Source organism: Suricata suricatta, chromosome 13 (genome assembly GCF_006229205.1).
Source record: "Suricata suricatta isolate VVHF042 chromosome 13, meerkat_22Aug2017_6uvM2_HiC, whole genome shotgun sequence".
Taxonomy (NCBI): Eukaryota; Metazoa; Chordata; class Mammalia; order Carnivora; family Herpestidae; genus Suricata; species Suricata suricatta.
In genome coordinates this window covers 4,115,349-4,143,037 of record NC_043712.1, presented here as the reverse complement: position 1 = coordinate 4,143,037, position 27,689 = coordinate 4,115,349, and the positions used below count along the sequence as shown (strand labels likewise).

General features: G+C 57.4%; 1 protein-coding gene across 3 annotated transcripts in view; it reads right to left on the bottom strand.

Annotated features, from left to right (window-relative positions):
- The window catches only part of MED27 (mediator complex subunit 27), a 216,660-nt gene that overhangs the window by 31,650 nt on the left and 157,321 nt on the right, over positions 1–27,689 (bottom strand). For 2 of the 3 annotated variants that reach the window (XM_029920006.1, XM_029920003.1), the window contains 2 exons: positions 19,336–19,377; positions 1,749–1,826 (listed from right to left, as the gene is read on the bottom strand). In XM_029920006.1, coding sequence (XP_029775866.1) covers positions 1,749–1,826; positions 19,336–19,377 — 120 coding nt within the window. Of the gene's footprint in view, positions 1–598; positions 786–1,748; positions 1,827–19,335; positions 19,378–27,689 lie in introns of those variants that run through there. The other variant, XM_029920004.1, reaches the window with a different exon arrangement.

Sequence of the window (27,689 nt, the reverse complement as noted above, 5' to 3'; positions counted from 1 at the left end):
GGCAGCCTGTGCTCTCACAGAGGCGGCACGCACGCGCCATCTGACCGCTGGCCCGGAGCTCCCCCCGCCCCTCCCCGCGGAGGGGGTCTTTAGAGCAGGAAGCCCTGCTCTCGCGGCAGGTAGTCCTCCGCAGGAGCCGCCTGTGGCTCGGGGCCGCGCACAAGCGCGCTCACTTCTGTGCCCCGCGGCTCCCGGGTGCGGCTACGGACCCTCAGCCTGGTCACTGCCGCGAAGCGGGCGTGGACCCGTGTGGAGGAAGACTTCGCGTCGATGACAAGGTTCGAACCCTCCCCTGAGGTCAATGTGCCTTCTTTCTAATTTGATTTCGGAGGTCGTCACTCACTGTCACAACGCGGCCCTGCGCACCCGCGGGGGGGCGGGGACGGTCTGGTGCCGCCGCGTAACGTAATAAGCGGCAGATGCACACTTGAGTGGTTCAGAGTGCAGAAATCTCGCGGGCATCATGCATAGGGATGAGACTCCCATAACTCAATTCTCACACTCAAGGAGATCTGCTACCGGAAAAAAAAAAAAAAGAAAAGAAAAAAAAAAAAGAAAGAGAGAAGGAAAAACCAACCCAACCCACACCCTACAGTGAGAGGGTTGCGAGCAAGTGAAGCAAGTCCTCGCTGTGATGGGCACACGCATCTCATCATTTAACGTCCTCCCGAATTACGTCGATAGGAGAAAGGTGTTCTTGGAAGAGGGGGTCGAGTTTAGCGCTGCAGACCCTCTGTCTGCCGTGGCGGCCGCGGCCGGCTCCCGAAGGCCAGGGGCTGGAGGTCCTGGCGGCAAACGTGAGGGGCTGAGGGCTCACTCGGCCAAACGCCTCATCCCTCAGGGCCGATCAAACGCACACCGGCCGAACCCCCGGGTCAGTTGCCAGGGAACCCGGGCCGCTGACGGCTGTGGGCGGGACCGTCCCCTGGACACCCGGAGGGGAGCACGCCCCCAGCACTGCGGCGCCGACCCAGAAGCTGGGTCTGTGTCTCCCGAGGCGTGAACTGCAGGTTCTCTAGGAGGCCCTCGTCCAGAGGCGAGCTGGGCGGGACACGCGGGCGGCACCGCTGCACCCGGCCGTCGATACGGGTCTGGACTTGCGATCAGGTAGGTCCTCTGAGTGGGCCTCTGGCAGCCTTTCTAGCCTGAGCGGACCAGGGAGCTGGGCCAAACGTGGGCACGTGAGCGACGCGGGCAGCGGGCGCTGACCCGGCCCGGGCGTGGCGGGGCGTCCTGGCGGCCGATTTCCGTGGCGTGAATGCCAGCGTGTGGTGGCGAGCCGCCCAGGGTGGAAGAACCGGGCTGCGGACTTCTGAGCCGGAGCCGGCTCCGACAGGCCAGCGCGACGGGCCGCGGGGCCCCCTGGGGGTCACGCCCCATCCTGAGCCCCACGCCCTGGGGGCTCTGCAACACTCGTCTTCGTCGCCGCCTCCCGCTCAGCGCCAAGCACGGGGCCTGGCACAGATCAGGAGCTCAATAAATATCCACTGACTGAATCAATGTGGGAAACTGCGGGGAGATCACATCTGAAACCACCATTTGTTCAGCTTGATAGAAAACACCAGTTAATTAAGTGGGAAACGGTTTCTCATAAATCCCTTCCCGGTTCAAAAAAAAGCATCAGCTCTGCGCTGGCCCGTGTCCCACGCCGAGGCCCTGGCCCACTGTGGGCCACCTTCGGAGCTGCCCGCGCTCACTGGGAGGGAACTGAGGTCTCCGTGGGCGACCCGGCTCCGAAGGCCACTTACCATGAAGGATCTGACCACGACGTCCGGCATCTGGGGCAGCTGGTAGTGCAGCAGGGCGGTGGTGGCGTGGTCTGTCACCTGGGGCCAAGGACAACGGTGAGTTAGACGCCACTCCAAAGGAGCACAGAGAAAATAAAATGAATGCGCTCCCCAGATATGATAAAGCAGTCTGCTTCTGAACGCCTCTTGGAGAAAAGGGCATCTAAAATAAAATCTGAAGTACGAAAACTAGTTCGCAGACTTGGGGGCGAGGGAGCACACAAGCGTTCAGGCCTGGAGGCAAGGAGTGAGCGCCAGCACTGGGAACCCGGGCGGCGGGCGCACCTGAGAGGGGCGGGGGGCACCGAGCCGGCCGTCCTCGGAGAGGCTATGACGCCAAGTCCCTGCAGGGACACCGCGTGAATGCAAAGATTTTCCAGCTGTCCACATTCGACCTCAGCTCTTTTTGAAATGCTTATTTTTTATTTTGAGAGACAGCATGAGCTGGTGAGGGGCAAAGAGAAGATGGAGAGATAGAGGGAGAGAGGGAGAATCCCAGGCAGGCTCCGTGCTGTCAGTGCAGAGCCCTCCTCCGGGTTCGAACCCACGAATCGTGGGATCGCAAAGCCAAGAGTCGGATCTTTAACCAACTGAGCCCCTGAGGTGCCCCTCGACTTCATCTTTACACTGGAACCCTTTCTCTGGCAGGGTCACTGGTCTTTCTGCTTCCTGTAATTCTCATTCTGTCTCGTAATTTGTCGTCACAGAGATTTTATGACCAGGAGTCCGGTAATTTCCGATCTTTCCTGTGGGCCTCAGAGCTCCTATTACCTTTCTGAGGAGCTTTGCCACTCAAAGTGTGGTCTTCTCTCCAAAAGTTGTGGCCTATTTTTAGCATCCTGGTGGGCCCCACCCCCACTGTCCCCAAACTCCAAGCAGAGGCTTTGTCAGCAGGGCCCAGGGCACGAATACACACAGGCTCGAAGCCCCAGCACTGTCCACTGACCTTGACCCAACTACTTAATCTCTCTGGGTCTCAATGTCCCTTCTGAGAAACAAAGCACTAGTCTCAGATCCCTTGTATTTCTGAAATTTGGCGCCACAAATTGCTAATGCCTGCCACCAACCAGCAAATCAATAGATTGTAGTGAATTTGACAGTGTGCTCAAAGTCAAGGTTCACCTGTCCTCAGAGGGATCTTTGGTCAGGAGGAAGGTTGTGGTTAACAAAGAAAATGAAACCAAAACCCCCAGATAAAGAGGTCACCTTAGCGAGCGGGGCTCGTGAGCATGGGTCTACCTGTATGGACGCCTCAGTTTTCCAGCTGTCACCCCAACACTCAGTGACGTGCCCACGAACGAGTACCAGTGGGGTGAACTGATCAGGGGGAAGGAAGCCAACCACAAGGGCTGCCCCAGGCCCGCAAGGTGAGTTGCAAACGATCTGGTAATCAGTCCTGCTGTGTCCACACCTAAGGTCAGAGAGGCCACGCCCCAAATGGAGGGCAGAGGCTCCCTAGCTGACAGAACCTGAGCCTTGCTTTCTCTAAATAAGTGGCTGTGCATGTGAAGCACACCCCGTCCAGCCACACGGCAGCCCTGCCTCTCCCCGCCCCCTCCCTGCTCCTCCCACCCCTGGATGGGCACTCTTCCCTTGCCGGACTTCCACAGCCTGCCTGGTGGCGGGTGACCCCACAAGGTGCTGAGCTCTATGGGGACACAGATCATGCCCATCTGGTTCACGGTACATCCCTGAGGCATCTAGCAGGAGCGGGTGCTCAACACACATTTGTTGAATAAAGAAATAAACTTAAAAATGCCACTCACCAGGGGCGCCCGGGGGGCTCAGCTGGTTAAGTATCTGGCTCTTGGTTTTGGCTCAGGTCGTGATCTCACGGTTTGCGTGTTCGAGCCCTAAGTCGGGGTCTGTGCCGACCACGCACAGCTTGCTAGGACTTCTCTTTCCCCCTCTCTCTGCCCCTTCCTTGCTCATGCGTGCACACCCTCTCACGCTCTCTCTCAAAATAAATAAATAAACTTAAAAAAATTTTTTAAACATGCCCACTCACCAAAGGCCACATACCAGAAACACCTGCGCTGGCTTTCTTGAAAGGACAGCTAAAGGTCGTGGATCCGACAGTGCTAAGAAACTGTCACCCAAGTGACTTTCAAGACAAGTGGTTCTCTTTCAAGTGCAGACTGTTTTTATTTTAAGCATTTCTGACAGACAGCTTTCTAAAATGAGCAATGCTTTTCTCTTATTTTCTTTCTTTTTTTTAACAGTAGTAATGATAACTTGGCAAGATGGTAGGTGGTGACTGGTGGGGTGAAATTAATGGCTACAAAACACAGCAGAGCAAACTGGGCCCCACGGCCCCTGGGCTTGGTGGCTGTTCCTACCCACCCAGATCTCTTGCTAAGCAGAACAACCAGGCAAGTGCCACTCTGGGGATGATCTATCACACTTGCCATTACAAAGGAAATTTCCGAAAGAGAGACTTTCTGGAGAATTCTTTCCCCAGCACTTATTACTTGTTTCACAATGCTTCTAGCAAGCCCTACCCTGCACATCAGCACTGTCACAGTGGGCAAGTCAGGCCAGCTCCTTACCCAGGACATAGAGCGCTCATCTGCAGTCCCAGGAGGCCCCTGGGAGAAGTCTAGATCCGTCCACCTCAGCAGCGGGAGCACCGGTCTTGGGGCCGGATTCCCCAGGCACGCTGCCCACCTAGAGCCCACATCCAAGCTGGCATGCTGTGTCCAGGCTGCACGTTTCCTTTGTTAAGTTTTTAACACGAATGACCAATGTACAAACTTGAGTAGCAAACAAAAGTTTAACAGAAGTGGGTGCTTTCCTTATTTCCGTTTTACAGAAGAGGAGAAGGCACCTTCCGGAGGTCGGGAAGATGGTGTTAAAGCCCGGAGACCGCAAGGCCCAAGCCTAGGCCAGCCCTCCCAACAGGCACCCCCGGCCAGAGCAGTCCTGGTTCTGGAAAAGGAATGCGCCCAGGCACCCTGGGCATCGTCTGCCCACACATGCCAGCCCGGAGGCTTGGAAAGTTCTTGGAAAAGCCAGAGTCCTGGCAGGAAGTGCAGGCTAAGAAACCTATAAATGTGGCTGGTGGTCCGCCAGTGACGCAGGGCAGAGCTGGATGAGCCAGGAATGTCCTCCAGATACAGCTCCACGCCCACCACGGCACCATCCTGGCATCTGGCCCCCAGAGAGGGCACCTGAGTGCATCTGGCTGCAAGCGCGCCGGCCATCTGGTCAACCTTAGTCTGTTTCCAAAGGTCCAGTATAATAAACGACTTCCTTAAATTGCCAAACAGGAGCAGGTTTTTTTTTTTTCTTGTTTTTTGTTTGTTTTAGTGGTGTCATGATCAAATGACGTTTGATGTCAGTTTCTTCAACTCTCTGTCCCTGATGACAGATGTTTTAATAGACGGAACCAAAGCTGGCAGACCTGCTCCACATCCCCTCCCTTCCTACAAAGTCCTCCACTCCTGGTTTTCAGGTTCCTGTGGCCAAACTCGAAAGCACCAGGCAAGGCATGGCTGTAGACTGTGGGGGAAATTCACCCACAACGCTCTTCCTTTCTTGTCAAAGCATTCGTTCAACCTTCAACGTTTTCTTGCTTTACACTTTTCAATATTACAGATTTTTTGTTTTTCCCCTCAGCATCAAGGTGTTGGGAAAAAACAGGCCTGGGGCAACAAAAGAATATTGCTATTTGCTAATTTAATTTAAATCCACTCTGTGCCAGCCCAGCAGAAGCGGGAGGCACAGCCCCTTACGGCCCCACTGTAAGGTGTGGGCTCTCAGATTCCACTGGGAGATCAAAGCCACTCTGCCAGCAGGGGAAGAGGGGGAAGGGCACTCATGCTCCAGGGGAGAGGACATCATTGTCCCTCCACTCCACTCACTGCCGGAGAGCGCGCCTGAGAACAGATCAAAGCAGACCTCAGACCTCAAGCCCCTGGCAAGGGAGGGAGGAGAAGACAAGAAAGTAACAGTAAGCCAGTGAGCTGGGGAGCCTGAGAAAAAGCCGAGGGGAAGGGACACCGTGTCCCCAGGGGACCAATAAAGAACCTTGCTGAGACAGGGCCACTCAAACAGCAGTGAGCACGGGCGCCTGAGGGGATCAGACTCAAGCATGTAACTCTTGGTCTCCGGGTTGTGAGTTCAAGCCCCACGTCAGGGGTCTGGCTTACTTAAAACCAAAAAAGCGCCCCCACCCCAAATCAGCAAGTAGACAGCCAAGCAGGGGCTTTGCCAAGAGGTGTCACTTCCTACCTCCCAGCAGAGCAAACCGTAGCCCTTCTGGCCCAGCATGGGGCCCGCGTCCCCCTCTTTCCCAAAGGGAGCACAGCTGGTGAGCCTCTCTGAGGACAGTGACGTTCCCATCACCCACCACAGCCCCGGGGGGCTCTATCCGTCTCTCAGTCTCTCCGGGTCCTCCTCCTCCTCCTCCGGTAACCAGGGCTTCTGGAAATTCTGTCCCCAGCTCAAACAGGCGGAGGTCTTCACGCCCCCAAGCTGGCAGGGAGCTGAGCTCCGAGGGAGGGAGGAATCTTTCAGGAGCCCTTGGAACAGCTGCCAGTCAACACACTGGAGGAGGAGATGCCAGTCCAAGAGCGTCTCCTAAGCCCCCACCACCACACCGTGTGCGACAGCTTCCGAGGTCTGCGCTCCGGACCCCTGGGGGGTCACGGCTGAGAGCCACGGCCCTGCGCAAGGTGGTCCGTGCCACTCCGCCGGTGTGGGGTCAGGGGTCGGAGCCCGGCCTGCACGGGTCTGGGTCTTGTCTGCTACTTAGGAGCAGTGCGACCTCAGGCACGGGTTACAGGTGCCAGTGCGGGGGATGCCCTTGGATGGCGCCTGACCAACAGCGGCACCCCCGCCGCCCGTGAGCCTCACCCCCTCCCCGCCCCATCCTCACGACCACCTCAGGCGGGGGGGGGGGGGCGCACAGCCTGGCCACTGCCTCCCAAGGAGGGAACAGCCCCAGGACCCTTGGTGGGGGTCTGTTCACTCATGCCCCAGCTCCCGTCGCCCACACGACTCTGTCTCCTGCTCGCTGCCACATCCCAGGCGCCCCACCCAACAGGCCCTGACTCAGGCGGACCCTCAGGAAGTCCCTGGAGTGGAGGAGTCTCCTGCCACAGGGAACGAGGGGGAAACAGGGCCGGCAACAGCCAGCAGCATTCAGTCAGTGTAGTTAACACGTGTGTATTAATTGAGGGAAATCAGAAGCACAGCGCAAAAGGGCAGGGGAGGCCCTATGTTGCCATGTCGATCCGGGCACGTTCAGTCCAAATCCTCTCGCCCACTGGTGGCCGCCGGCAGCTGTGGGGCCAAAAGCATGAGGGGAGGCCCCACAAGGCTGCTTCCTGCTTAAGGTCAGCCCCGCAGAGCCCGGGTCTCATGGCGACCAGGAAGGCTCTGTTCTCTGATCTGCAGGGCAAGAGCAAAGGGCAGAGTGATGACAAGCAGGAAGGATCAGCGAGACACAGGGAGGGGACAAAAACTCTGAGCAGTCTCCTCCCAGCGAGAGTCTGCCGTCCAGACCCCCCCACCTGCGGAGGGGTTACGTCCCCACAGCCCACCCTCAGCGGCAAGTGCAGGTAATATGCTCAACCTACGAACATCGTGGCTCAGCCTGGCCCACCTCACACGTGCTCCCAACGCTTAGGTCCGCCTACGCTGGGCAAAGCCTCCTAACATGGAGCCTGTTCTGGAACCGAGTGCTGGCTATCCTGTGTAACGTCCTGGACGCAGTACCGAAGTGACAGGCGGAGTGGCTGTCAGCAGGGGAGGTCGCCCTTGTGATGGCTGGGCCGAAGGAGCTGCCGGTGTCACCCAGCGTCACACACAAGACAGGACCCACACCGCTCATCGCCAGCGGGAGACGACATCCAAACTCAAAACTCAAAGTATCGTTTCTACCGAGTGCATGTCACTTTCACACCACTGTTAGGTCAAAAATCGGAAGTGGAGCCAGTACAGGGCAAGGACTTACTTGATGGCCCAGGGACTGTCCTCAGGGCTTCCTGAGCTTGCCAAGGGCATAGGCACCACCCTGCCAAGGCGTGGGCTTCTCGGCCAGAGTGGAGAGGCCGCAGGGCGGCAGAGGAGACGTGGTGCCAGGACCCCACTCCCAGCTTCTAAAGGGTAGGCCCGGCTGGGGGCCAGGGTGCGTGGTTCAAGAGCTCCCCGAAGCGGCCGTCAGCAGCATTAGGGGCCACAAGTGAACAGGCCGCTGTGGCCCCCTCGTGCGTCCTGCCAGCCGGTGGGTGCTGAGCCCGCACCTGGGCTCCGGAATCGACGCGCCACTCTTGCTAATGTGACGGACTGACTGCCGAGGGTGGGCGCTGTCGGCGCACAGCCCGCAGCTGGAGGCCTCGCCACCGGGCCAGGAGAGCGGAGGCTTCTAGTAAAGTGTGTCCCTCCAGACTCACGGGGACAGTTAAGTACCTGCGTGTTTAGAAGCTGCTTATTCAGAAGAGAAGCCTGATGGAGACCCGGATCCTGGCTTCCCTCCAGCCATCGCCTGCTCTCACACACTCTGAGGGGAGCGCGGTCTCTGGCCGACAGGAACACGACCGGAGGCAGCGTGCTGGGAAAGGTGACGTGCGGCTGTCGGGAGACTGGAGTTCAGTCCTGGATTCATCACTAATTATCTGTGTGACCTTGGCCGCATTGCTTTCCCCGCTGGCCCCAGGAAAGGAACTCAGGCTGGGATCCCTGGCATCCCGAGGTCGGGTTTTCAGTGGCGGCTGCTGTGGGGCCTGACTGCACGCGCCGAGGGTCCCCCTGAGCTGAGCTCCACCCTCAGGCCAACCCGTGGGGACACTGAAGCCCTTTGGTCTCTTAAAAAGGACGAGCCCATCCGCCCTCTCCTGGAACGCACCCGCCGTCTCCCTGCGTGCTCCTCAACTTCTGGGCCGGTCACACAGGGCTCAGGGAGCCCAGCTCAGATTCAGGGACTGTCTGCACGGCACTGTTCTCAGTGCTGGCAGCCTCTTCCCATCGTGACGACCTTCAAGAGACTGCAGTGCAAACCCAGCTTCTGTGACTTGGTTGTACACACGCTGCAACCCAAAGAATAAAAACGCACTAGTCCCTGGATGCGTCTTAATGCTCTGCACAGAGAGCAGCCCAGGATGCCGGGGTCCCCGCTCAGAATGCTGCCAAAGACAGACCCACCCGGAAGGAGAGGGGCACCGGCAGAGGCCCGGCACGAGAGCATTCCCTGTGGGTCCAAGGACTCAAAGATGTGAACATCGTGCGTATTAAATGTTTAACGAGGCAGGCGTCCCTGCTGGCCACACCGCTCCAAGGAAGGGCACGGTCTTTAGAAGAATATTTAAAACAGTCCCAGAAGGACTTGGTCCACGAAACAAGCAGCCATCATCATTTCAAAATGGGGATGCTGTGGAGTCAGTCCTGAAAGTGCTGGGGGCAGACAGGGACGAGCTCCTAAAGCCGGGACAAAAGTCCAGCAGAGGCGGAAGCAGGTGGTTCCACGCAATTATGTGCCCGAGCCGGCAATCCGCACCCTGGATTTGTGTGCTGCGGGGTCGTCGGGCCCAGAGGCCTAGGAGGAGGCATCGCAGCCGGGGGCCGGGGATTGCTCAGCCGGGGTCAGCACTTCCCTCTCCGCTGTGAAGGGGCATCTGCACACGCTCTCAAGGGTTTCTTCCCGTCCCCGGGGCCTGGCAGCGATGCCCGGGCGGGGGGGGAGGGGTTGCCTGCGTGGGAACCTGACAGGTCACCACGGACGTGGCTGCTCCGTCTTGCTTGACAAGTGGCCACAGTCTCGAGACCCGCTCTGTCCAGCGGGACAAGGCCTCGCCTGTCAGGTGCAGGCCGCCGCCTGGGGCACGGGCCAGCGCTTCCACAGGGAGGGTGTCTGCGGCTTCTGCCCCGTCCCTTTACGCTGCGGCCAGGATGCCACCGACATCCTGAAGGGAAGGCCCTCGGCCCCCACCCCCGGGTGCTGACTGGCTGCGGACGGGCTCTGGAGGCTACTGACACCACCACACGCATGCGCACACACCCACGCACCCACATACAGCACCCCCCCCCCCCACACCACATACACACACACCCTGGGGGGCGCCGAGGGTCCAGATGACCTGGAGGTCCCGGGCACGTCTCCCTCAGCCTCACTACGCACTCGGTCACCGCCGGCCACTCCACTAACTCCTCCTCCCAAACCCGCTTTCCTGGCCCCCCTGTCCCTTTGCGCTAACCCCCAGCCACCCCCGTGGACACCCCAGCCCCGTGCTGGCCTGACCTGTGGCCGGGAGCCCCGCCAGGCCCCGGGCTGGGCTCCCCCCGGGGAGGAGGCCACACCGGCCTCGTGGGTCCTCCCTGGGCCTCGCTCAGGGCACCTAGGGAGCGGAGAGCGCTCAAAAAGGCGGCTCTGAACCGGCGCTGCTCACCCGGCGGGACCCCAAGTGAACGACAGACATCGTAGACCAGGGTCCAGCGACTGCTTTTTGGCCAGTGGCATTTAGGGAGAGGGAAAGGTGGGCTGGGGGTGGGAAAGGCGGGGTCAAGGGGCGCTGCTGGGGGGAGGGCCTGGGCCAACGGAGGGGCCCTGGGTGCCACGAGGGAACGCCCCAGAGTCCCGAGCAGCCTCACGCTTCTGCCAAAGGCCCCGTGCAGGGCCGCGAGGAGCTGCTCGCAGAAGGTCCCTGACATTTCCCGGGATTAGGGAATTAAAGCTCTTCATTTAGACGAAGGGGAAACAGCTCTCTGCTCTCCAGATGGTAAAATGCCAGCTTCCGTTGCCGCCTGCCGCAGAGTGTGAGCCCAAGGACACCTGAACTGCTCTGGACCCGCTTGGTGCGATGCTATTTTCTGCAGGAACAGCCTCGCAGTCGGAGAAACACATCCAAAGACATCTGGGCTCCCAGGAAGACCCAGACAATGCCACCTACTTCCCTTCCAAACCGAGGCGACCGCAGGGAAAAGAACGGAGTGGGCAGAGCAGGGAGGGAGCCCCGCCGCGGGGGGAGATGGGTGTCCGGGCGGAACACGCTGCCCTCGGGACCTTCAGGGCATCATGGGAGGTGCCACTGGGCCCCTCGGGACCCAGGAGGCCCTTCCAGGTCCCGGGCCGTGACCCTCCGCCAGCGCGCCGGGGCCGCCCGGGAGGCACTGCTGGCGGCTCTAACTGCAGGGACGGCTCACTTCTCCCGAGCGGGGACATCGCAGGCCCGCACGGACTGAAGACGGTTGTCGCTCTGGCGGGAGTGGTGGGGCTGTCGCGGCAGCTGGTCTCTGGATTACCTAAGAACGTGGACGTCAAGCAGGCCGTAGCCTCTACACGGCCACGGATTCCGAGTTCCATGGCCCTTCCCCTGACAGCGAGGGGGACAGCAGACGTCACTCACAGCACTTCCTCTGGGCAACCCCAGTGCCAAGCACTTCGTAAGCCTTATCCTCACACGAGCCCTCACAACACGCACCCCACGAAGTAGGTTCTATTATTTCTCCTTTTTTTTTATAAATTTCTTTAATGTTTTTATTATTACGATAGAAAGCATGAGTGGGGGAGGTGCAGAGAGAGGGAGACACAGAATGCGAAGCAGGCTCCAGGCTCCGAGCTGTGAGCACAGAGCCTGATGTGGGGCTTGAACCCACAAACCGTGAGATCATGACCTGAGCCGAAGTCAGCTGCTTTACCAACTGAGCCACCCGGGCGCCCCAAATCTGTTTGTTTTTTATTAAAAAAATTTTTTTTAATGTTTATTATTGATGGAGCAAGGGAGGGAGGGAGGGAGAGAGAGAGAGAATGACCTAGGCGGGGAAGGGGCAGAGAGAGGGAGACACAGAATGCGAACAGGCTCCAGGCTCTGAGCTGTCAGCACAGAGCCTGACGCGGGGCTTGAACCCACAAACTGTGAGACCATGACCTGAGTTGAAGTCGGCCACTTAACCAACTGAGCCACCTGGGCGCCCGTATCATCTCCCCTGAAGCATGGCAGGAGGCTGACGCCCAGCTGGCGAGCCCGGGCATGGCAGAGCCAGACGCACACCCAGGCCCGGCTGACCCCAGAGCCTGAGTCTCTCTACTGTGGCCACGGTGGAGAGGCCGCGAAGAGGCGACAGCACAGACCAGAGAAGACATGAGGAGTGGTGGGCAAGGCGGAGGCTGGCGGGGGAGGGGAGGAGAGGGGTCCTGGCCAAGAGGCACTTGAGGGAAGTCGGATAAGCCCCGGACTGGGGGTTCCCTTGCACCTCACCTCTGTGGACTCGACCTCACACCACTGCGTGAGGCAGGTACTCGTATGATCTCCATCTCCCACACGGGGAAACTGAGGCAGTCAGGCCGCAGAGGGAGCAGCGGTCGCCTGGGGCCCGCGCACACGCCAGAACGGCTCTCAGCCACTGCCCGTCTCCGGAAATGCGACCCAGTGGAGAAGGCCGACTGGGGCCCACGTGTGGGGGCGAGGCAGCCGCCGCTTGTGGGGACGGGCCTGGGGATGCTGGGCGGCCAGGCTTCCCGGAAGCGCCTGTGGACCCCGGCCCGGAGCGCGCCCTCCCGCAGCACCCCGGCCCCGGGCACGAGCGAGGGCACTGTCGCCATCACTCAGCGGTGGTGGAGGGCGCCTTGCGGACGACAGTACCTCGAGGGGAAAATGAATGATCAAATCTGTCCTGAGAAGACTCGCACGGGCCCCTTCCGAGAAAAGGTGGCGGTAAACGGCCCTCGGGCAGCAGGCGAACAGTAACGCTCTGTCCCTGCCACTCTCTGCGCCAGGGCCCCTCGGGCTGGCTCGCCACAACGTCCTCGCCCATTCTCCTCTTGCTTATCCGACCCGCTCAGCACAGCCCTGCTGTCGGCCGAGGAGAGGCCGCCCTCCGGGATGGCCCTGGCCCTGCCCGCCACCTCTCCCTCCCAGAAGCGTGTCTGTCGATGGCCCGGCGGCCGGCTCCTGCAGGCCTTCCTCCTGCACCGCGCCTGGTCTGGGGGCCGCCCACTGGACCTGGCGCCGCGGAGAGTGGCTCCCTCGTTTTGTGTTTCTGGGAGCTCCGGGGCACAGGAGGCAGCCGCGGATGCACAGACGTGGTCTGTGAGATCGTACGCTCTCCTCCTTGAGAAAAGCCAATCGGCCTTTACGAGAAGAGGGCGCGGTCAGAGTGAGGGCACCCCGAAAAGGCAGAGGCCGCCTCCCCTCTGTGGAAGCTGCAGGCTCCTTCTAAGACGTCTCTGCCGACGGCCTCACCTACGCAGGGCCCCGAGCGAGGGAAAGGCCGGCTTTGTGGCGCCAGGGCTTTGAACTCCGGCCACGGCCACGGCCACAGCCACTCCCAGATCCTGTGGCATTTCAGGAGGGCTTTGTGGAGGGGACGTAAACGAGCCGGTGGGAAGGAAGTTTAGATATTACAGAGAAGGAGGCTGCAAATAACTGAATGTTCGCTGTGCCTCTTTGGTGATGCGCGAGGTCCTGACAGGCACTGCACTCAAGCCGCACACGCCACAAGGCCTCTGTCCCCCGGGAGCGATCCTTTTCCGGGCAGCTCCCTTCCCCGGGACTGGGGATTAGCGACAAGTCAGGTCTGTCACGGACTACTTGGGGAGGTCGACGCACCCCCTGAAGGCCCCCGATGACCCACTCTCTTGCCCCGAGAAGCACTGGGTGGGGGTGGCCGCTGGGAGACACGCCCGACAAAGTCTGCCCCGTCAGAGGCTGCTCTCGGTCTCAAGGTGTGAGCGAGCGAGAGAACGTGGGAGCGAGGAAGCAGGGGCAGCCGGGCCGGAACGTTGCCACCACTGGACGGCCCGCCCCTAGGTGCGGCGACAGCGCAGCTGGAGAGGGCCACGCCTCCCTTGGAAGCCTCCGGAACGAGGACTGTGGACTCCAAGCTGGACATGCGCGGGCTACAACTCCTATGCTTCCCTCCGAGTGGGAACGCCGCAGAGGCTGCGCCAGTCCCTGTGCTGCGGTCCCTCACGTCCCCACCTGCCGTCGCGGCTGCTCACCCCCCCCCCCGCCCCCCGCCAGGACTTGACGCAGCGAGCAGCCGCAGATTTGCTCGCGATCTTCCTAAGTTCCTGGATGAAAACGCACACGGTTTTGAGACGGGGAGGTTAAAGATCAAAACGGTGGCTGCCCCTGCGGAGTTTGAACGTCGGGAAAATAGGAGCCCGCGTGAGCCCTCCTGCTCTTTGTGCTTCTGCCCTTTCAGGCGGCCCCCCCGGTTTCTAAGTCCCATTCTCTGAGTCTGCCCTGCTGGACGCGTGGTGGCTATAAAAAGCGTCCTCACCCCGGGACGGAGTGCACAGGGCCTCCGGGGCACCGCGGCAAATGCCGGGGCCTGTCGGCAGCCGTGGCCCCACAGCACGCCGTCCCCAGCCCTCCCCGCTTCCCGCAGCCGCGTAAGGGGTCTAATGAGCAAGAGGGAAGGGGCTTGCTGACAGTCCCCGCTGCAGACAAAAGGCAGGCCGCATTCAGTTTCACGCGGGGGGACCTGCGACGGGACCTCGCGTGCCTGTCTTCAGCCCGTGGAGCCCCGCACGCACGGCCTGAGGAGGCTTTGACAGGTGTGCGCGTCCATTCTCTTAGCTCCTGACATTATCTTCCCGGAATAAAGAGGCGAGCGTGAGCTCGGTGCAGCCGTCCCCCTCCCACCCTCTTGCTTTGTCACACGGAGGGCCAGGACCCGGGAGGGGTCCCATCTTCCCGGCAGGCCTTTCTCCGCGGCCGCCGTGGCTGCTTGTGGGCAGGGAAATACACAACCCCCGGCACCTGCATGCACACAGCCGTGGCCCCTGTCACTATGGTGAGGACACTGAGGAGCTGCTTTCTGCCTGGGACAGCCCGTCTTACTGATGACCGAGGACCCTCCTCAACTGTGTCACTGGCATCTGAAAATGCACTCTGCTCCTGATTTGGGACCGGCCCTCCCTGCACGGGTGCAACAGGCTGATGCCGGGCAGGAGGGAACGCTGGCCACGGCGCTGTCCGTCTCCTTCTGGGGACTGCCATCAGCAGCACCCATCAGGACATCCAGAGTTAAGTGGGTGGACAAGAAGCAGATAGGATTCTGAGAAAAAGCGGAGACTAAAAAGCAGAGTTTAGAAACGCTGCTGCCTAATGCTTCTCTGTTGGCTTTCTGAGTCTGAAATGCCGAACCCCCTCTCACAGATTGCACCAGGTCCTCAGAACCTGGAACAAAGTGGTCCCAGCTTTGCTCTATTGTGTGGTCTGTCCTCTGTCCACCCGTGCGACCTGAGATCCGCACAGAAAAATAAGCACTGCACCGTCCTGCCCCTTCGCGAGGCCACGTGACGTGTCCTCCATCCTCCCCACCGCGCCTTCCTTGAGCACATGACTTCGCAAGCAAAGTCCCCAACCCTCTCCACGTGACGGTGATTAGTTGAAAGCTTCGCTGATAAAAGATTAAGCTTAATTCTGTGCCATGTTATTTTCCAGGATCTTCCTTACGTGGACGCCAAACAGACAATGTTTCCGTCGGGAAGACAGAGGACTCTGTAAGCCAACTCTCCCCTGTCCCTGGAACAGGAAAGGACTCTTCACTAGCTGGAATCAGAGAGCACCACCTCCGATCCCAGATTACAGTTGGTTAACTGAGCGCAGGGCGGTATCAGAGGTCAAAACCACTCAGATAAAAACAGCTGAAGGTAAGGACGACAGTGCAACCTCAGACAGGGCTCTGCCCCACGGGGCCGTCCAGCCGCTGAGGTGACCCCGTCCTGAAGGGGGCATCCGCTCTTCCTGCTTCAGACGCCTTCCCTCCACTCTCTCCGCCAGGCTAATACCAAATTTTAAACGCTGCTTCAGTGGTGTGTGTGTGTAGTCTTTAGACAAATACAAAGAGTGCTTGGCAGGTTATTTTTAGGGAATAAAAATACAGCACTGTCTCTCCACATCTGTGCTTCACCAAATCTGTGCTTCACACATTTTACAACTTCCTAATGAACTTTCTGCTAGCATTCAAAAATACCTAATACCACACAGAATGTTAAAAAATATATATGTGCAAAGGCAAGCACGTGCAAGCCCGTCCGCCATGCGGGGCATCTGAACGGACATTGGGCCACTGTCAAAAGACCAGGTGACGGCGTGCCCTGCTCGAGGCTCCCACGGTCAAGCAGCCTAAGCACACAAAGCCGCTGTAATGCTCCTCGCTGTTAAAGCGACACGCGATGCGAGACAATGGCCGCTGTTCCTTCTCTTCAGAACGCTTTCCCGCAGCTGCGGGCGGTGGGGGGGGGGGGACAACACGCCGGATGCAGCCGGCGCGGGTGAAGGCGGCACCGAAGGCTGAGACCGTACGAGGCGGAACAATCAGGAGCCTCAGGTGTGGTCACTTAGAGAAGGACGCGCAGATTCACGCGCTGCTGCCTGCATCAAAGCCTGCCTGGACCACACACCTGTGACCACGCACATCTGCCCGCAGGCTCCGGCCGCCGTCGGCGGCTCTTCTCCATTATCTCCCGGCTCAGCTGCGTAAAGGAGTATTCGAAGAGTCAAGCCCACGATTTTCTTCTTAAAATAAACTTAACTTTGGACTAGCAAAGTTGTAAAGATGGTGCACACAGCTCCCATGTACCCCTCGCTGTTTCCCCTGTTAATTTCCTTCACGACTAGGTAACTTTGGCACAACTAAGAAACTAGCATTGGTTACTTATTACTGATTCAGCTCATCTTCTCATTAATACCCTCTTTCTGTTTCAGGATCCAACCCAGCATAGCATGTTGCATTTGATAAGACCGTGAAACCTCAGGGGCGCCTGGGGGGCTCAGTCGGTGAAGCGTCCGACTTCAGCTCAGGTCACGATCTCATGGTTCATGAGTTCGAACCCCATGTTGGGCTCTGTGCTGACAGCTCAGAGCCTGGAGCCTGCTTTGGATTCTGTGTCTCCCTCTCGCTCTCTGCCCCTCCCCTGCTCGTACTCTGTCTATCTCTCTAAAAATAAACAAACATTAAAAAAAAGATCTTGAAACCTTAAGGCTCCTTAAATGCGTGCTGTTTCCTCTCAGGCCCCTCTCCTAGCCCCCGGCACCTGTCCTCTCTTAGCCTTTCACGGAGGAGGGTCAGAGGAGGGTCGGGGAACAATGTGATGTATTCAACACCATTAGAGGGCTGGTCCGTTATGCTGGTTTGATGCAAAAGCCTTAAGCTCATAGCTTAATGGGGACAGGGTTTCCTTTTGGGGGGATGAAAAGGTCATGGAACGAGAGAGAGAGGGGGTTCCACAACACCACAAAGGTTCTACAAGTCACAGAACTGTGTTAATTTTATGTCGTGTGAATTTCACCTCAATTACCAAAAAAAAAGCTCTACGCTCTCTAAGCTACCTGGCTGGCATCCCTTGGACGCACTGTGACTCAAGTGGAAATGATGTGGGCTCAGCTTTCAAAATCATGTCCCTGCAATGGAATGGAGAATAAAACGCAGATTCCGCAGCAGGACCTAGAGGCGCCTCCTGAGCCCTGCCTGCTGCAGGATCCCATCACACGGGCCTCCGACGGTTCTCAGAATGTGCTCCTCAACACCAGGGGCGGGGATGCGGCCTGTGAGGGTCCCCCGCGGCTCTCCCACCCACGCCCGGCGCTTCCCATGAGGTCCTGTCCTAGTCGGCTTTTGCCCCATCAGGACCCCCTGGGACCACCCTGAGAGAGGCCCCTCCTGGTCTGGGTTTCGGCCCCCCATTCACAACCTGGGTCCATCTTCCTTCTCTGTCTCGTTTTCCCTTGTATTCCTAGCACCTCGCAGGGCGGGGCCTGGCACATGGCAGGGGCTCGGTCAGTAACTTGTGGAGCTGGACGAGGCAGTGAAGGAAATGACAAGAAGCTCCACTGTGTGCGCTGCTGGGTGAAAGCAGAGACGAGGGGCGGCTGCGGGCAGGGAAAGCAGAGCCCCGCGGGGGAACCGGCTGGGGTGCTGCGGGGGTGCAGGGAGCCCTCGTAAGCCCCGGGTGCTGGGCTGCTCCGGGGAAGGGCCCCTTCCACCATCAGAAGCTGGGAAAGGATCTTTGTAGTCACATTTCCTTTCTTCCTATATTTCCCAAGTAGCATTTCATGGGGAAGCCCGACGTCGGGAAAAGCAGCTACCAGCGTGTTATGTGGGGGGTAGGGTGGGGTGCGGACGGGGCTGGCCTGCCTCTCTCAGCCCGTGGTAGGCACCTGCATAGACCACAGGGCTCTGAGGAACGGAGCTTAAAAACTGGGTTAGCTTGGAACTCAAAAGCCTCTGTGGTTTTTTTTGTTTTGTTTTGTTTTGAAGGTATGATTTCTCTTCAGCAAAACTCACCCTTCGCAGGTGTGGGACAACAGGAAAAAAAACACATATATATGTGTTTTTTTGTTTTTGTTTTTTATTTCTCCACCCCAGTTCCTGGCACAGAGCTCCTGAAACCCTGAGTGACAGCGTGCTAGGGGCACCTCTTGTTCTAACGAGGGGACCTTGGGTGGGTGCCTGCATGGGGGCTGGCACCGGAAAGACCACGCCATGACTGCAGTAATCAGAGGCTTAGAACTTTCTGTCCCGTCCCCCATCCTCCAGAGAAAGGGGGTGGGCTGGAGACAGAGTGAATGCCGGGCTATGTGTGAGGGAGCCTCCATGAAATCCCAGCAGCACAGGGGCACCCGGTGGGCTCAGTCGGTGGAGCCCGTGACACTTGGTCTCAGAGTTGCGAGTTCAAGCCCCACGCTGGGTGTAGAGATTTCTTAGAAATGAAATCTTAAAATCCTGGTAGCACAGGGTTCGGGGCGCTTCCGGACTGGCTAAGACAACCCCAGAAAGTTGATGCACCCTGACTCCACGGGGACAGAAGCGTCTGTGCGCGAGGCCCTCCCAGACCTTGCCCTGTGTGTCTCTTCACCTGGCTGTTTGCTGTACCCTTTCTCATGCCCTTTAATAAACTGGGAGGAGTGAGTATGCATGTCCTGCTGCTCTGGCGAATTCCCAGACGCGAGGACGGGGGCTCGGGAACCTCCTGGCTACGGCCGGTAGCGCAGAAGCACAGGTGTTACCCCGAACCTGTCGCTGGGGCTCCGTCCGTGGTCCGCGGTGCCAGCCTGAGCTCAGTTGGGGTCGGGGACCTGCCCATTATGGTGGGGCAAACCCCCCCACGCTTGGTGACCAGGAGATAAGGGAAGGGTTTCATGTGCACAGTAAAGGTGACTCACTGGAGACACACGCAGGAGGGAAGGATCAGGGGTTCCCTGGGACAGGAAGGAGAACACAGACTTACTCTCGGTGGGGATGCAGTTCCAGGAGGTTGGACACATAATGGTGTGGGATCACCACCACAGTTAGGATCCGGGAATGTTTCCATCACCCTAACACACTCCCTCTTGCCCCTCTGGGGACAATCTCCTGCCCTTACTCCTAGTTCCTGGAAGCCACTGATCTGACTTCTGTCCCTAAGGTTTTCTCTTTTCCAGACTGTCACGTAAGTGGAATCATGTCATGAGAAACCTTTGTGTCTGGCTTTTCTCATTAAAACAAAAACAAAAACAAAAAAACACCAAAAAACCAAATCCTCCAACTTAAGAGCAATGTTAAAGCATTCACATTTCCCTTACTGCCTCAGGAGTAAGAAGCAAAAAATAAAGCTTACCTTCTGGAAAACTTGATAGTTGGATTTGGACCATATATCAAGCTGGGGGAAAAGAGAGAAAAACATCATCAGCATCGATTTTAGAACTCTGGACTTCAAGAGATGACGCTCTAACTCCTGCCACACCTGTCAGCTTGAGGTAATAAACGTCATTACGGAATAACAGAACCTTGGCACTGCACGTGTATCTCAAATATCCTGCTTGAATTTCTTCTTTCTCAGCCTGTCAGTGATTCAAGGAAACTCGCGAAGGGACAGAGAAGTCTGCTGGAACCACGTGAGCTGAGCCCCGCTGGCTTGCTCTTCTAACCTGGACTCCGACCATGGTTTTCTTGAGTGCCAACGTCAATCCTGCCTCAGGATCTTTACACTTGCTGTGCCCTTTGCCCGAAATCCTCACACGGCTCCTCCTAGCTTTCTGTAGCTCAAATGTCACCTTATGAGAGAGTCATATTCCAGTTACCATGTCTAAGATATTATTTTCATATCTGTTCTCTTGATTCTCTTTTCAAAAATTTCAAATTTTCATTGTGCTTAAAACCATCGTCTAGATCTTTTTTAAAGTTTATTTTGAGAGCGAGCGCGAGTGAGCGAGCAGGGGAGGAGCAGAGAAAGAGAGAGAGAGAGAGAGAGAGAGAGAGAGAGAGAGAGAGAGAGAGAGAGAGAATCCCAGGCAGAGTCCAATGTGGGGCTCGATCCAATGAACTGTGGGGTCATGACTTGACCGAAATCAAGAGCTGGACGCTCAACCAACTGAGCCACCCAGGCGCCTCCAGCCTGGAACTTTCTTTTGCTTACATTGCCCTGGCCTGGGACCTGGCATGTCAGACATCAGCAGGTCTCTGCCGCGTGGAGGAAGGCGGCAGGCACCGCACTGGGGCCCCCCACCCGCACCCTCACGTAACCCCGGGGACAAGCCAGTGTGGCTGGGCCACCAGCAACCTCACTTTCCAGAAGAGGAGGTGGTGGTCTGGAGCCAGCTGCTTGCAGGGGGCAATGTTGAGGGGCTTCTTAGAGCCGCTCTCCCCTGGGTACTCAGACCTGGCTGGCATCAGAAGCTGCTGGGGGTATTTTTTTTTTCTTTCGATGTACAGACTCCTGGTTCCTCCCCTGGAGGGTCTGAACAAGTAGTTTTGCAGTGGCCCTGAGAACCTGTCCATCTGTTTGTGTGTTTTAGCTCTGCTCCCCAGACGGTGACAGAACTGTGTGGCTGGTCGATCCGGCACACCTCGGCTTCGCAATGAGGCGGCCAGAGACCCCGGCTGGGCTCGGTGCCACCGGGCCAGTCCTCCTCCAGCTCCACCTGGTCTTGTACAGGGCACTTCAGTGACTTTATTCTGATCAAAAGAATTTTGGTTTTACAGTTTTGGAACAGTAAGTCAAGTCAATGCATTCTCATTGCATCTTGAGTTTAGACCAATTAAGTACGCCCAACATACGACGCCCTGATGCAGCGCTGGGCGATGCAGCTCGAAGACGGTGCGGGTTACTGTCAGCACGTCCCCCGGGTACTATAAAGCCACTCTGATGTAGGAGTTCAAGGGCTGAACAAATTGAAACAGCTGGTCAATGGGCCTCTTGGAACCTGCCTCTGGGGTTGGCCGGTGGCCTGAGGTGGTCAAGGTGGAAGCCTGAGAGTGGCTGCCTGGCCTGTAGGCTGCGTTGCTGATTTCGGAGCCCGGGGAACATGAGAAGCAGTCAGGCGGGAAGAGCCCTCGCAGAAGACGCAGTGGAGTGAGGTTTCTGTTCTGAGGAAAACACCCACACCTGCTTTTCTGAAGACGGTCCTTGGAAATCGCAAGGAGCTCTGGGAGCAGACACACATTCGGTTCTCCCTGGCTTCTTCCTGCTCAGAAGCGGCTTCGTGCCAACTTCCCAGTGTCGGAGAGCTTTCGGGCCGCGGAGGAGGCCCCTCCGGACCCTGTGGGCTCCTGCTGGAGACACAGGCCTCGCTGGTCCAGGCCCAGGAAAGGGGCGGGAAGAACCCTCCTGAAGGTTCACTCGAACCTGGCCCACGTCTCGCTGTTCCCTCTGGTGTCCCCTTCTCCTTTCTGGTTCCCACAGACGCCCCTGACTGACCCTGTTCCTTCCACTCTGGCCCAACTGCTCTCCAGAAAGGGGGTATCAAGGTCCAGTCGCGGTCCTCTGCCCCTCACTCCACTTAAACCACTTGATTTTGAAAAGAAAAAGAAATCTTCAGGCATTAGAATTTTAATCTGGCAGGTCAGCAGTCTGTCGGCGGAGGAGCCTCGGAAGGGAGCGTCAGGAGCAGCCTGTGCAGTGGACCCCCACGCCGTCACTCCCTCAGCTCTGCGGAAGAAAGCCGCCGGCCAGCCCGTCCCGTGGGAGAAGTCGGGTTCCCGCCGGGTTCTCGGTGCCACAGTGACACCCAGGGCTTTAAGATGCTGCACTTAAATATTATTCAGAGGGCAGAATGAATAAGAACGATTTTTTTTGTATCTCTTAGCTCTACCAAATCACTACCAAGATGCCATGAAGATGCCAGAGATTCTAAATCCACATTTTAGGGAGGGGAGCATCGATGTCTCTGCTTGGAACGGACACCGGGCTCCTTCCACGGGAAGCCCACGGATGCTTCTTCCGAGGTTCTCCAGGGCTTATCCCTCCTGCCTGTCTGTTCCCGGCAGACACAGGCAGACGGAGACACAGACACGGGGCCACGGAAAGAGAGAAGAGGAAGCAGCTGCATCTAGACCAGAAAGGTCTAGTTTTTATTTAAAAGAGAAAATTATTAAAACAACAACAAAACTCTTCAGGCTCTGCAGAATGTTTAAATGGAGAAATCATCAGGGAAAAATCTGCACAAGTTTAATTAAGAGACGGACTCTCAGCCTAATTGTGGCCTCTCAGGGCGCACCGCGCTCATTCAAAGTGTGTGCTGCTCTTTTCGGAAGGCGGTTTAAATATATTATTCAGGACCCTAGGGAAGAGCTCCAACCATCTGGGACCGAAGGATGTCAGACAATACAGCCTAGGCACCAGGTGCGCACGGGAGAGAAAGGGACCCGATGACAATGGTTCCCCTGGTGCTGTGAAGGCGCAGCAGGCAGTTTTCTGCCAGATTTATGCCGAAGAAAGCCATTTACGTGAGTATTCTGGAGTCGGGGCCCTGCCTTTCATCGGGGCGAGGAAGAGTTCAGACACTCATTTCAGGGAAGCAGGATGAGCCAAGTGAATGCTTATTAGCTTCAGTTTATTTGCCGCAAAGGCGGGCATAGCTACCAATTTTTTACAGGCTGTGATATTCAGAAAGGAGCATTCTGGGGAGGCTGGAAACTTTCAGCCTGATGGACGGCAAATTATTCTGAACTACGACCTCAGGGAAAGTAAAGCCCCTCAGTATTCTGGGGAAGCATCAGAAAGATCTTAAAATGGAAAAGCCAACCTTACGGTAATTGGTGGCTGAATCTGCAGCCCCAGGGCGGCCTCGGGGCCTCTGGGGGCTGCCACGAGGGGTCGAGGGGCAGGAGTGTGCTCTGTTCTTGGAAGCAAACCCCACAGACGACCAACTGCTCTAGCACAGACACATCTGCTCTCAGGTTCAACATCAAGATGTCAGAGGGCCACTCGACTACTATGAATGGTGACGATCAGCTGACTTACTGAGCAGAAAACCCGCAACGCCCCACATCGGAAGGCGAGGGGCCAGCGGCTGACACTGAGCCCGCCATCGGCATCTCTCGCACACCCGCGCACGACTATGCGGCTGGTCCGCATGATGCCTGCGCTGCCTCTCTGAATGCTTCCAGAGATCCGGACGAGGATGATAAAACCACTCCCAACCCACAGAGGAGGAAACTGAGGCGCAGAGAAGTTCAGTAACCTGTCTGGCATCACACAATGAGTATGTGGTAGAAAATTCAAAACCAGGCCTTTCCTAGAGGCCCAGCCCTCTACCTGGAGGACTGCCTTCCGGCTAGAAACCGGAAGTGCCGACTGCCAGCACCCCTGAGCCGTCGTGGCTGTTGGGGGGCGGGGAGGGGGGCACACTCTTGCCAAGTTCAGTAGGACGAATCTGCTTCGAGGCCCGCTCAGGTGGCAATCATCGCTGCTGAGGTTCACCTGGCAGCAAGTGAAACCTTCCGGCCGCTCATCGGGAAGTTACCCACTCTTCATTTCAAAAACCAGTGCAAGGTACTGTAAATGATCTAAAATTGACAATTCCAAATAAAACGTATAAGCCTCATGAGGGTCTTCCAACTTTTACAGCAGCTTCACCTTGCAAGGTCACCAGGTGATGCGCCGGCAGGGGGCGGGGGGCCATAAACCAGCCACGGCCCTACGTTCCTCCTCGGCCGCCCCAGTTTTCCAGACCAGAAGCCTCTATGTGGTCACCTTCCTCTTCTTTTTTTTTTAATATTTTTTTTCACATTTATTTATTTTTGACAGATGGAGTGAGACAGAGTGTGAGCAAAGGGGGCGCAGAGAGAGAAGGAGACACAGAGTCCGAACAGGCTCCAGGCTCTGAGCCTGATGCGGGGCTTGAACCCATGAACTGTGAGATCATGACCTGACCTAACCAACTGAGCCACCCAGGCGCCCCTACGTGGTCACTTTCTTAATGCGCCCGCGCTGCCCTGGAGAAAACAGAGGTGGACAAGTCTTCCCAGAGAGAGTAGCGGTACAAGTCTGCTGTTCTTCAACTTTTCACTTCCCATCAGGACAGACATTTGTTACCCAAAACTGCTGAAAGCACAATTCCAGGGCACCCTCTGCATGAGAATGACACCGGATCCCCGTCCCCCCTTCCCCCACAAGTAACAAGAGGCCGTTTTTTCTGAAGGTCGTCTGAACAATTTCAAAGGCTATAACAAATCAAAATGTTCCCTGCATCTAATATCAAACGGGGCTGATGCCAACACTTATTAGAGAAATCAGATTCCAGCTTCCCAGCCCCCTCGACCCACACACGCACACACACACGCACACACACACATCCCACTTTGAAGTGGGAAGAATGCGGGGATCAGAGATTACCCTGGAGACAGCTCTGGCTGTCTTTGAAGGTTTCCTTTGATACCACTACTTCTCTTCCTCTCTTTCGCTAGGAGGCTAAAAGCTGCCTTTTTTATTGATATGGGGTAATTAATGAAGCTATAGCATTAACATAACCTAAATCCCCTAATAAGATAAATTCAACCGAAGACACTTATATTTTTCCAGTTAAGTCTGACGGGTATAAAATCAGGACAATGGCCAGGTATTCGACTTAAATCTGCCTTTTAACATGCTGAGTCATGGCTCTCTGCTCCGCCCGGTTACAGTGAATAGCGGGTTGGTGAGTTTCAAAAGCATTTTTGTATTTTATTATAGGAATCTGTCGACTGGAGCTTGGTATCAAAAATACGCATCCCAGGTAAAGACGCAGACTGACGAGGGCAGTGGGGGCCGGTGGGTGCGGCAAATGCAAAGTGACAGCCTTGCGGGGATTCTGATGGGAACAAACCTGCCAGGTCTGGAAACCGAGGGGGTGGGGGGTCGGGGGGTGGCGCTGGGCTGCTATTGTTAACAGGGACGATGAAAACTTCTTAGGATGTGCGCGGCCGCTTTGGGTCTGGGGGACACAGACAGGCTGCGGTCGCAGAAGCTCAGGCCCCCCAGCCCGAGCGCAAGGCCTCTCGGGGGCTGTGCTTTCCGAGGCGGCCGCAGATCCCCCCCTGGCAAGTGCCCGGGCCCCAGGTCAGCCAGCGCAGGCCTCCAGGTCCCGAAGAGCAAAACCGTACAGGCGATGGGTTCCTGCCGACCACACCCCCGGCTCCGAGCGACGGCTCTTCCCAGAGGTTACCGTCCGTTTGGGGTGTGCCAGACATTTCAGCACCTTAATTACACCACTGCTTACGTGTAGAGAAATATATATAAACGCACAGATACCAGCATCAGCGCTCAAAATAGAACGCTAATAATGCCTGCATGGTTTTGTAAAGTGCTCTGAAAAAAAAGGAAGGGGCTAATCAAATTGGCAGGACTCGATTCTGGGCAGAGCAGTCACCTGGGAGCGTCTCTGCCAAATGAGGTTAATGCGCCTTGAAAACCGCCAGCGACTCCGTCCTCTCAATCCTGCTCTTCCCAGCTGCAGGGTCCCTGCTGACCATTTGGGCCGAGCGCGCCGCTGTAACGCACAGCAAGAGGCCGCCGGTCTCGCATCTGTGACATGAATCTCAGCCGAACTCAGCTTCCCAGACACATGCTCCCTGTCTTCCCGAGGAGCAGGGAACCCACGCCAGCCTGCCATCAGGAGGACGCGGGCCGTGCGCGCATGGTGCCTGCATGGTGCGTGCACCTCCTTCATCTTCCAACTTCCGTATGACTTCCCTCCCTGCCGCCCCGGGGCCTCATCTCTGAGGTTCGGTTCCCCACTCTCCCGCCGCAGCTGCATGTCCCGACCGACGCAGGCTTCTCCGGTTCCCCAGGCATGAGGCATACCCCTGGGACAGAGTCACAGGATACAGTCCCGCCCCTGAGGTGCTCCTGGCAGACGGAGGGCTGAGACCTGGCGTGGTGTGACGGCGGGCAAGTCACGTCCCTTTCGAGGGCTCAGTCTCCTTATTTCGCAAAGGCGTCTGGTTTAGACAGAGCCTAGGGCTCTATCACTGCTGTAGGTCAGGTTTGCTCAGCGAGACACCTACAAGGTCAGCATATGCAACACGCTTAGTGTTCTTATTAACTGCAAGCTAGAAACGTAAACAGAGAACCAGGAGGTGCTAAGTCTAGTCCTGGACAAAGACTGTCCAGGATGCTACGGGCATGCTCCCGAGGGAGCAAGCCTGTGCTGCGCTCGGACCACGCCTGGGCCCGCCACCTCCAAGTCCGTGCTCACAGAGGAGGCCCCTGGGAAGACGGGGCCAGGAAGAGAACAGGGATGGCGGGAGGCCCCTGTGAAGGGCAGAGTGAGTGTGTCGGGTGGACAAGGGGGAGAAGGCACCCCAGCCGAGGGCAAAGAGAGGGCAGACGGTGACAGAGTCGTGGGAGCTAGGAATGGCACAAAAGGCTAGAAGACGAAGCGGGTGGAGGACGGCGGGCGAGGTCAGAAAGGAAGGCGGAGCCACATCACTCGGCCTTTCTGTGCATCGCTAAGCAGCTGGGACTTTATTCTGGAAGCTGGGGTTTTCAGAAGTGTTGTCTGTGCAATGCCAGTGTTACAATGTGCTGAGACTAAAGGAAGAAACAATGAGTTTAGGGTTCAAACGAGTTAGGAAAACATCACACGCTGCATACTCCTCTGGCGGGGAGATTCGTAAGACACTCAGCAAACCAAAGTTTCTAAGAATTTCCAGAGTCAAGAAACCTACTGAACCTTCTCTAACCCCGTGTTTCTCAGACATTTGGACCGCCGCCTGTTGTGCGTCCAACACCTATTAGGAGTCTACTTTCCTGCCTGCTTTGGGCATCGGGGGGCGGCTGTATTTGGGGAAGACCACTCTGGAAGCCAAGTGAAGACAGGCCGTGGGAGGCAGACAAGACTGGAGACGAGTGCACTCTCTCCATTGAGAAACAAGGAGGGCCTGGAAGGAGCAGGGATGGACAGGATGGGCCCGGCTTGGGAGAGCTTTAAGCGGGAGAATCACCAGAATCCACTTGATCTGGGGGGAGGGGAGGACAGTTCAAGAGGTCGGTGGTGGCACAATGAACCCGGATGAGGGTGGGAAACCGAGTTTCCAAAGGAAGGGATGAGCAGAGTTTGGGGCAGGCTGATGTGAGGTGCTCCTGGGGAGGAGAGGTCCCCCCTAGACACAGGGCAGGAGTGATCCTGGGCGGGGGTCACAGGACACCACGGTGTGGGGGCAGTCGGAAGCTCCTGATGAGGAGGAACCAGGGAGAAATCCCAGAGACACATTTGTGACCATTTTCTAAGTCCCTTGGTTCAGGTGCAGGGTAAGAAGGACAGTTACTTACTGAATCCTGACTAGGTGGCAAAGTGCTAAGTGCATTACGGACACTTCCAGAACAGGGTGATTAAACAAATATCGTGTTAAAGGGATCATGCAAAGCAGGTGAAACCTCACTCCTCAGAATCTAACGTTGGACAAGGCTTCCTTCATCTCCTGAGTTTGGAGCTCTTATTCGTGGTCGCTACCGTTGCTTAGCTTTCCCAGGGCACCTGTGAGACCCTGGACGGCACGGGCCGTGTTTCACCCCCGCTGCGACTATGGAGCTGTGACCTCGAACAAAGGGAAGAAGAGCCACATCTCTCAACGACCAGAACCCGCGACGCAGGGGCTCCTGGCCACGGTCCGCGCCACCCGGGGGCTGCTCCTGCGGGGGGCTCCTGGCCACGGTCCGCGCCACCCGGGGGCTGCTCCTGCGGGGGCTCCTGGCCACGGTCCGCGCCACCC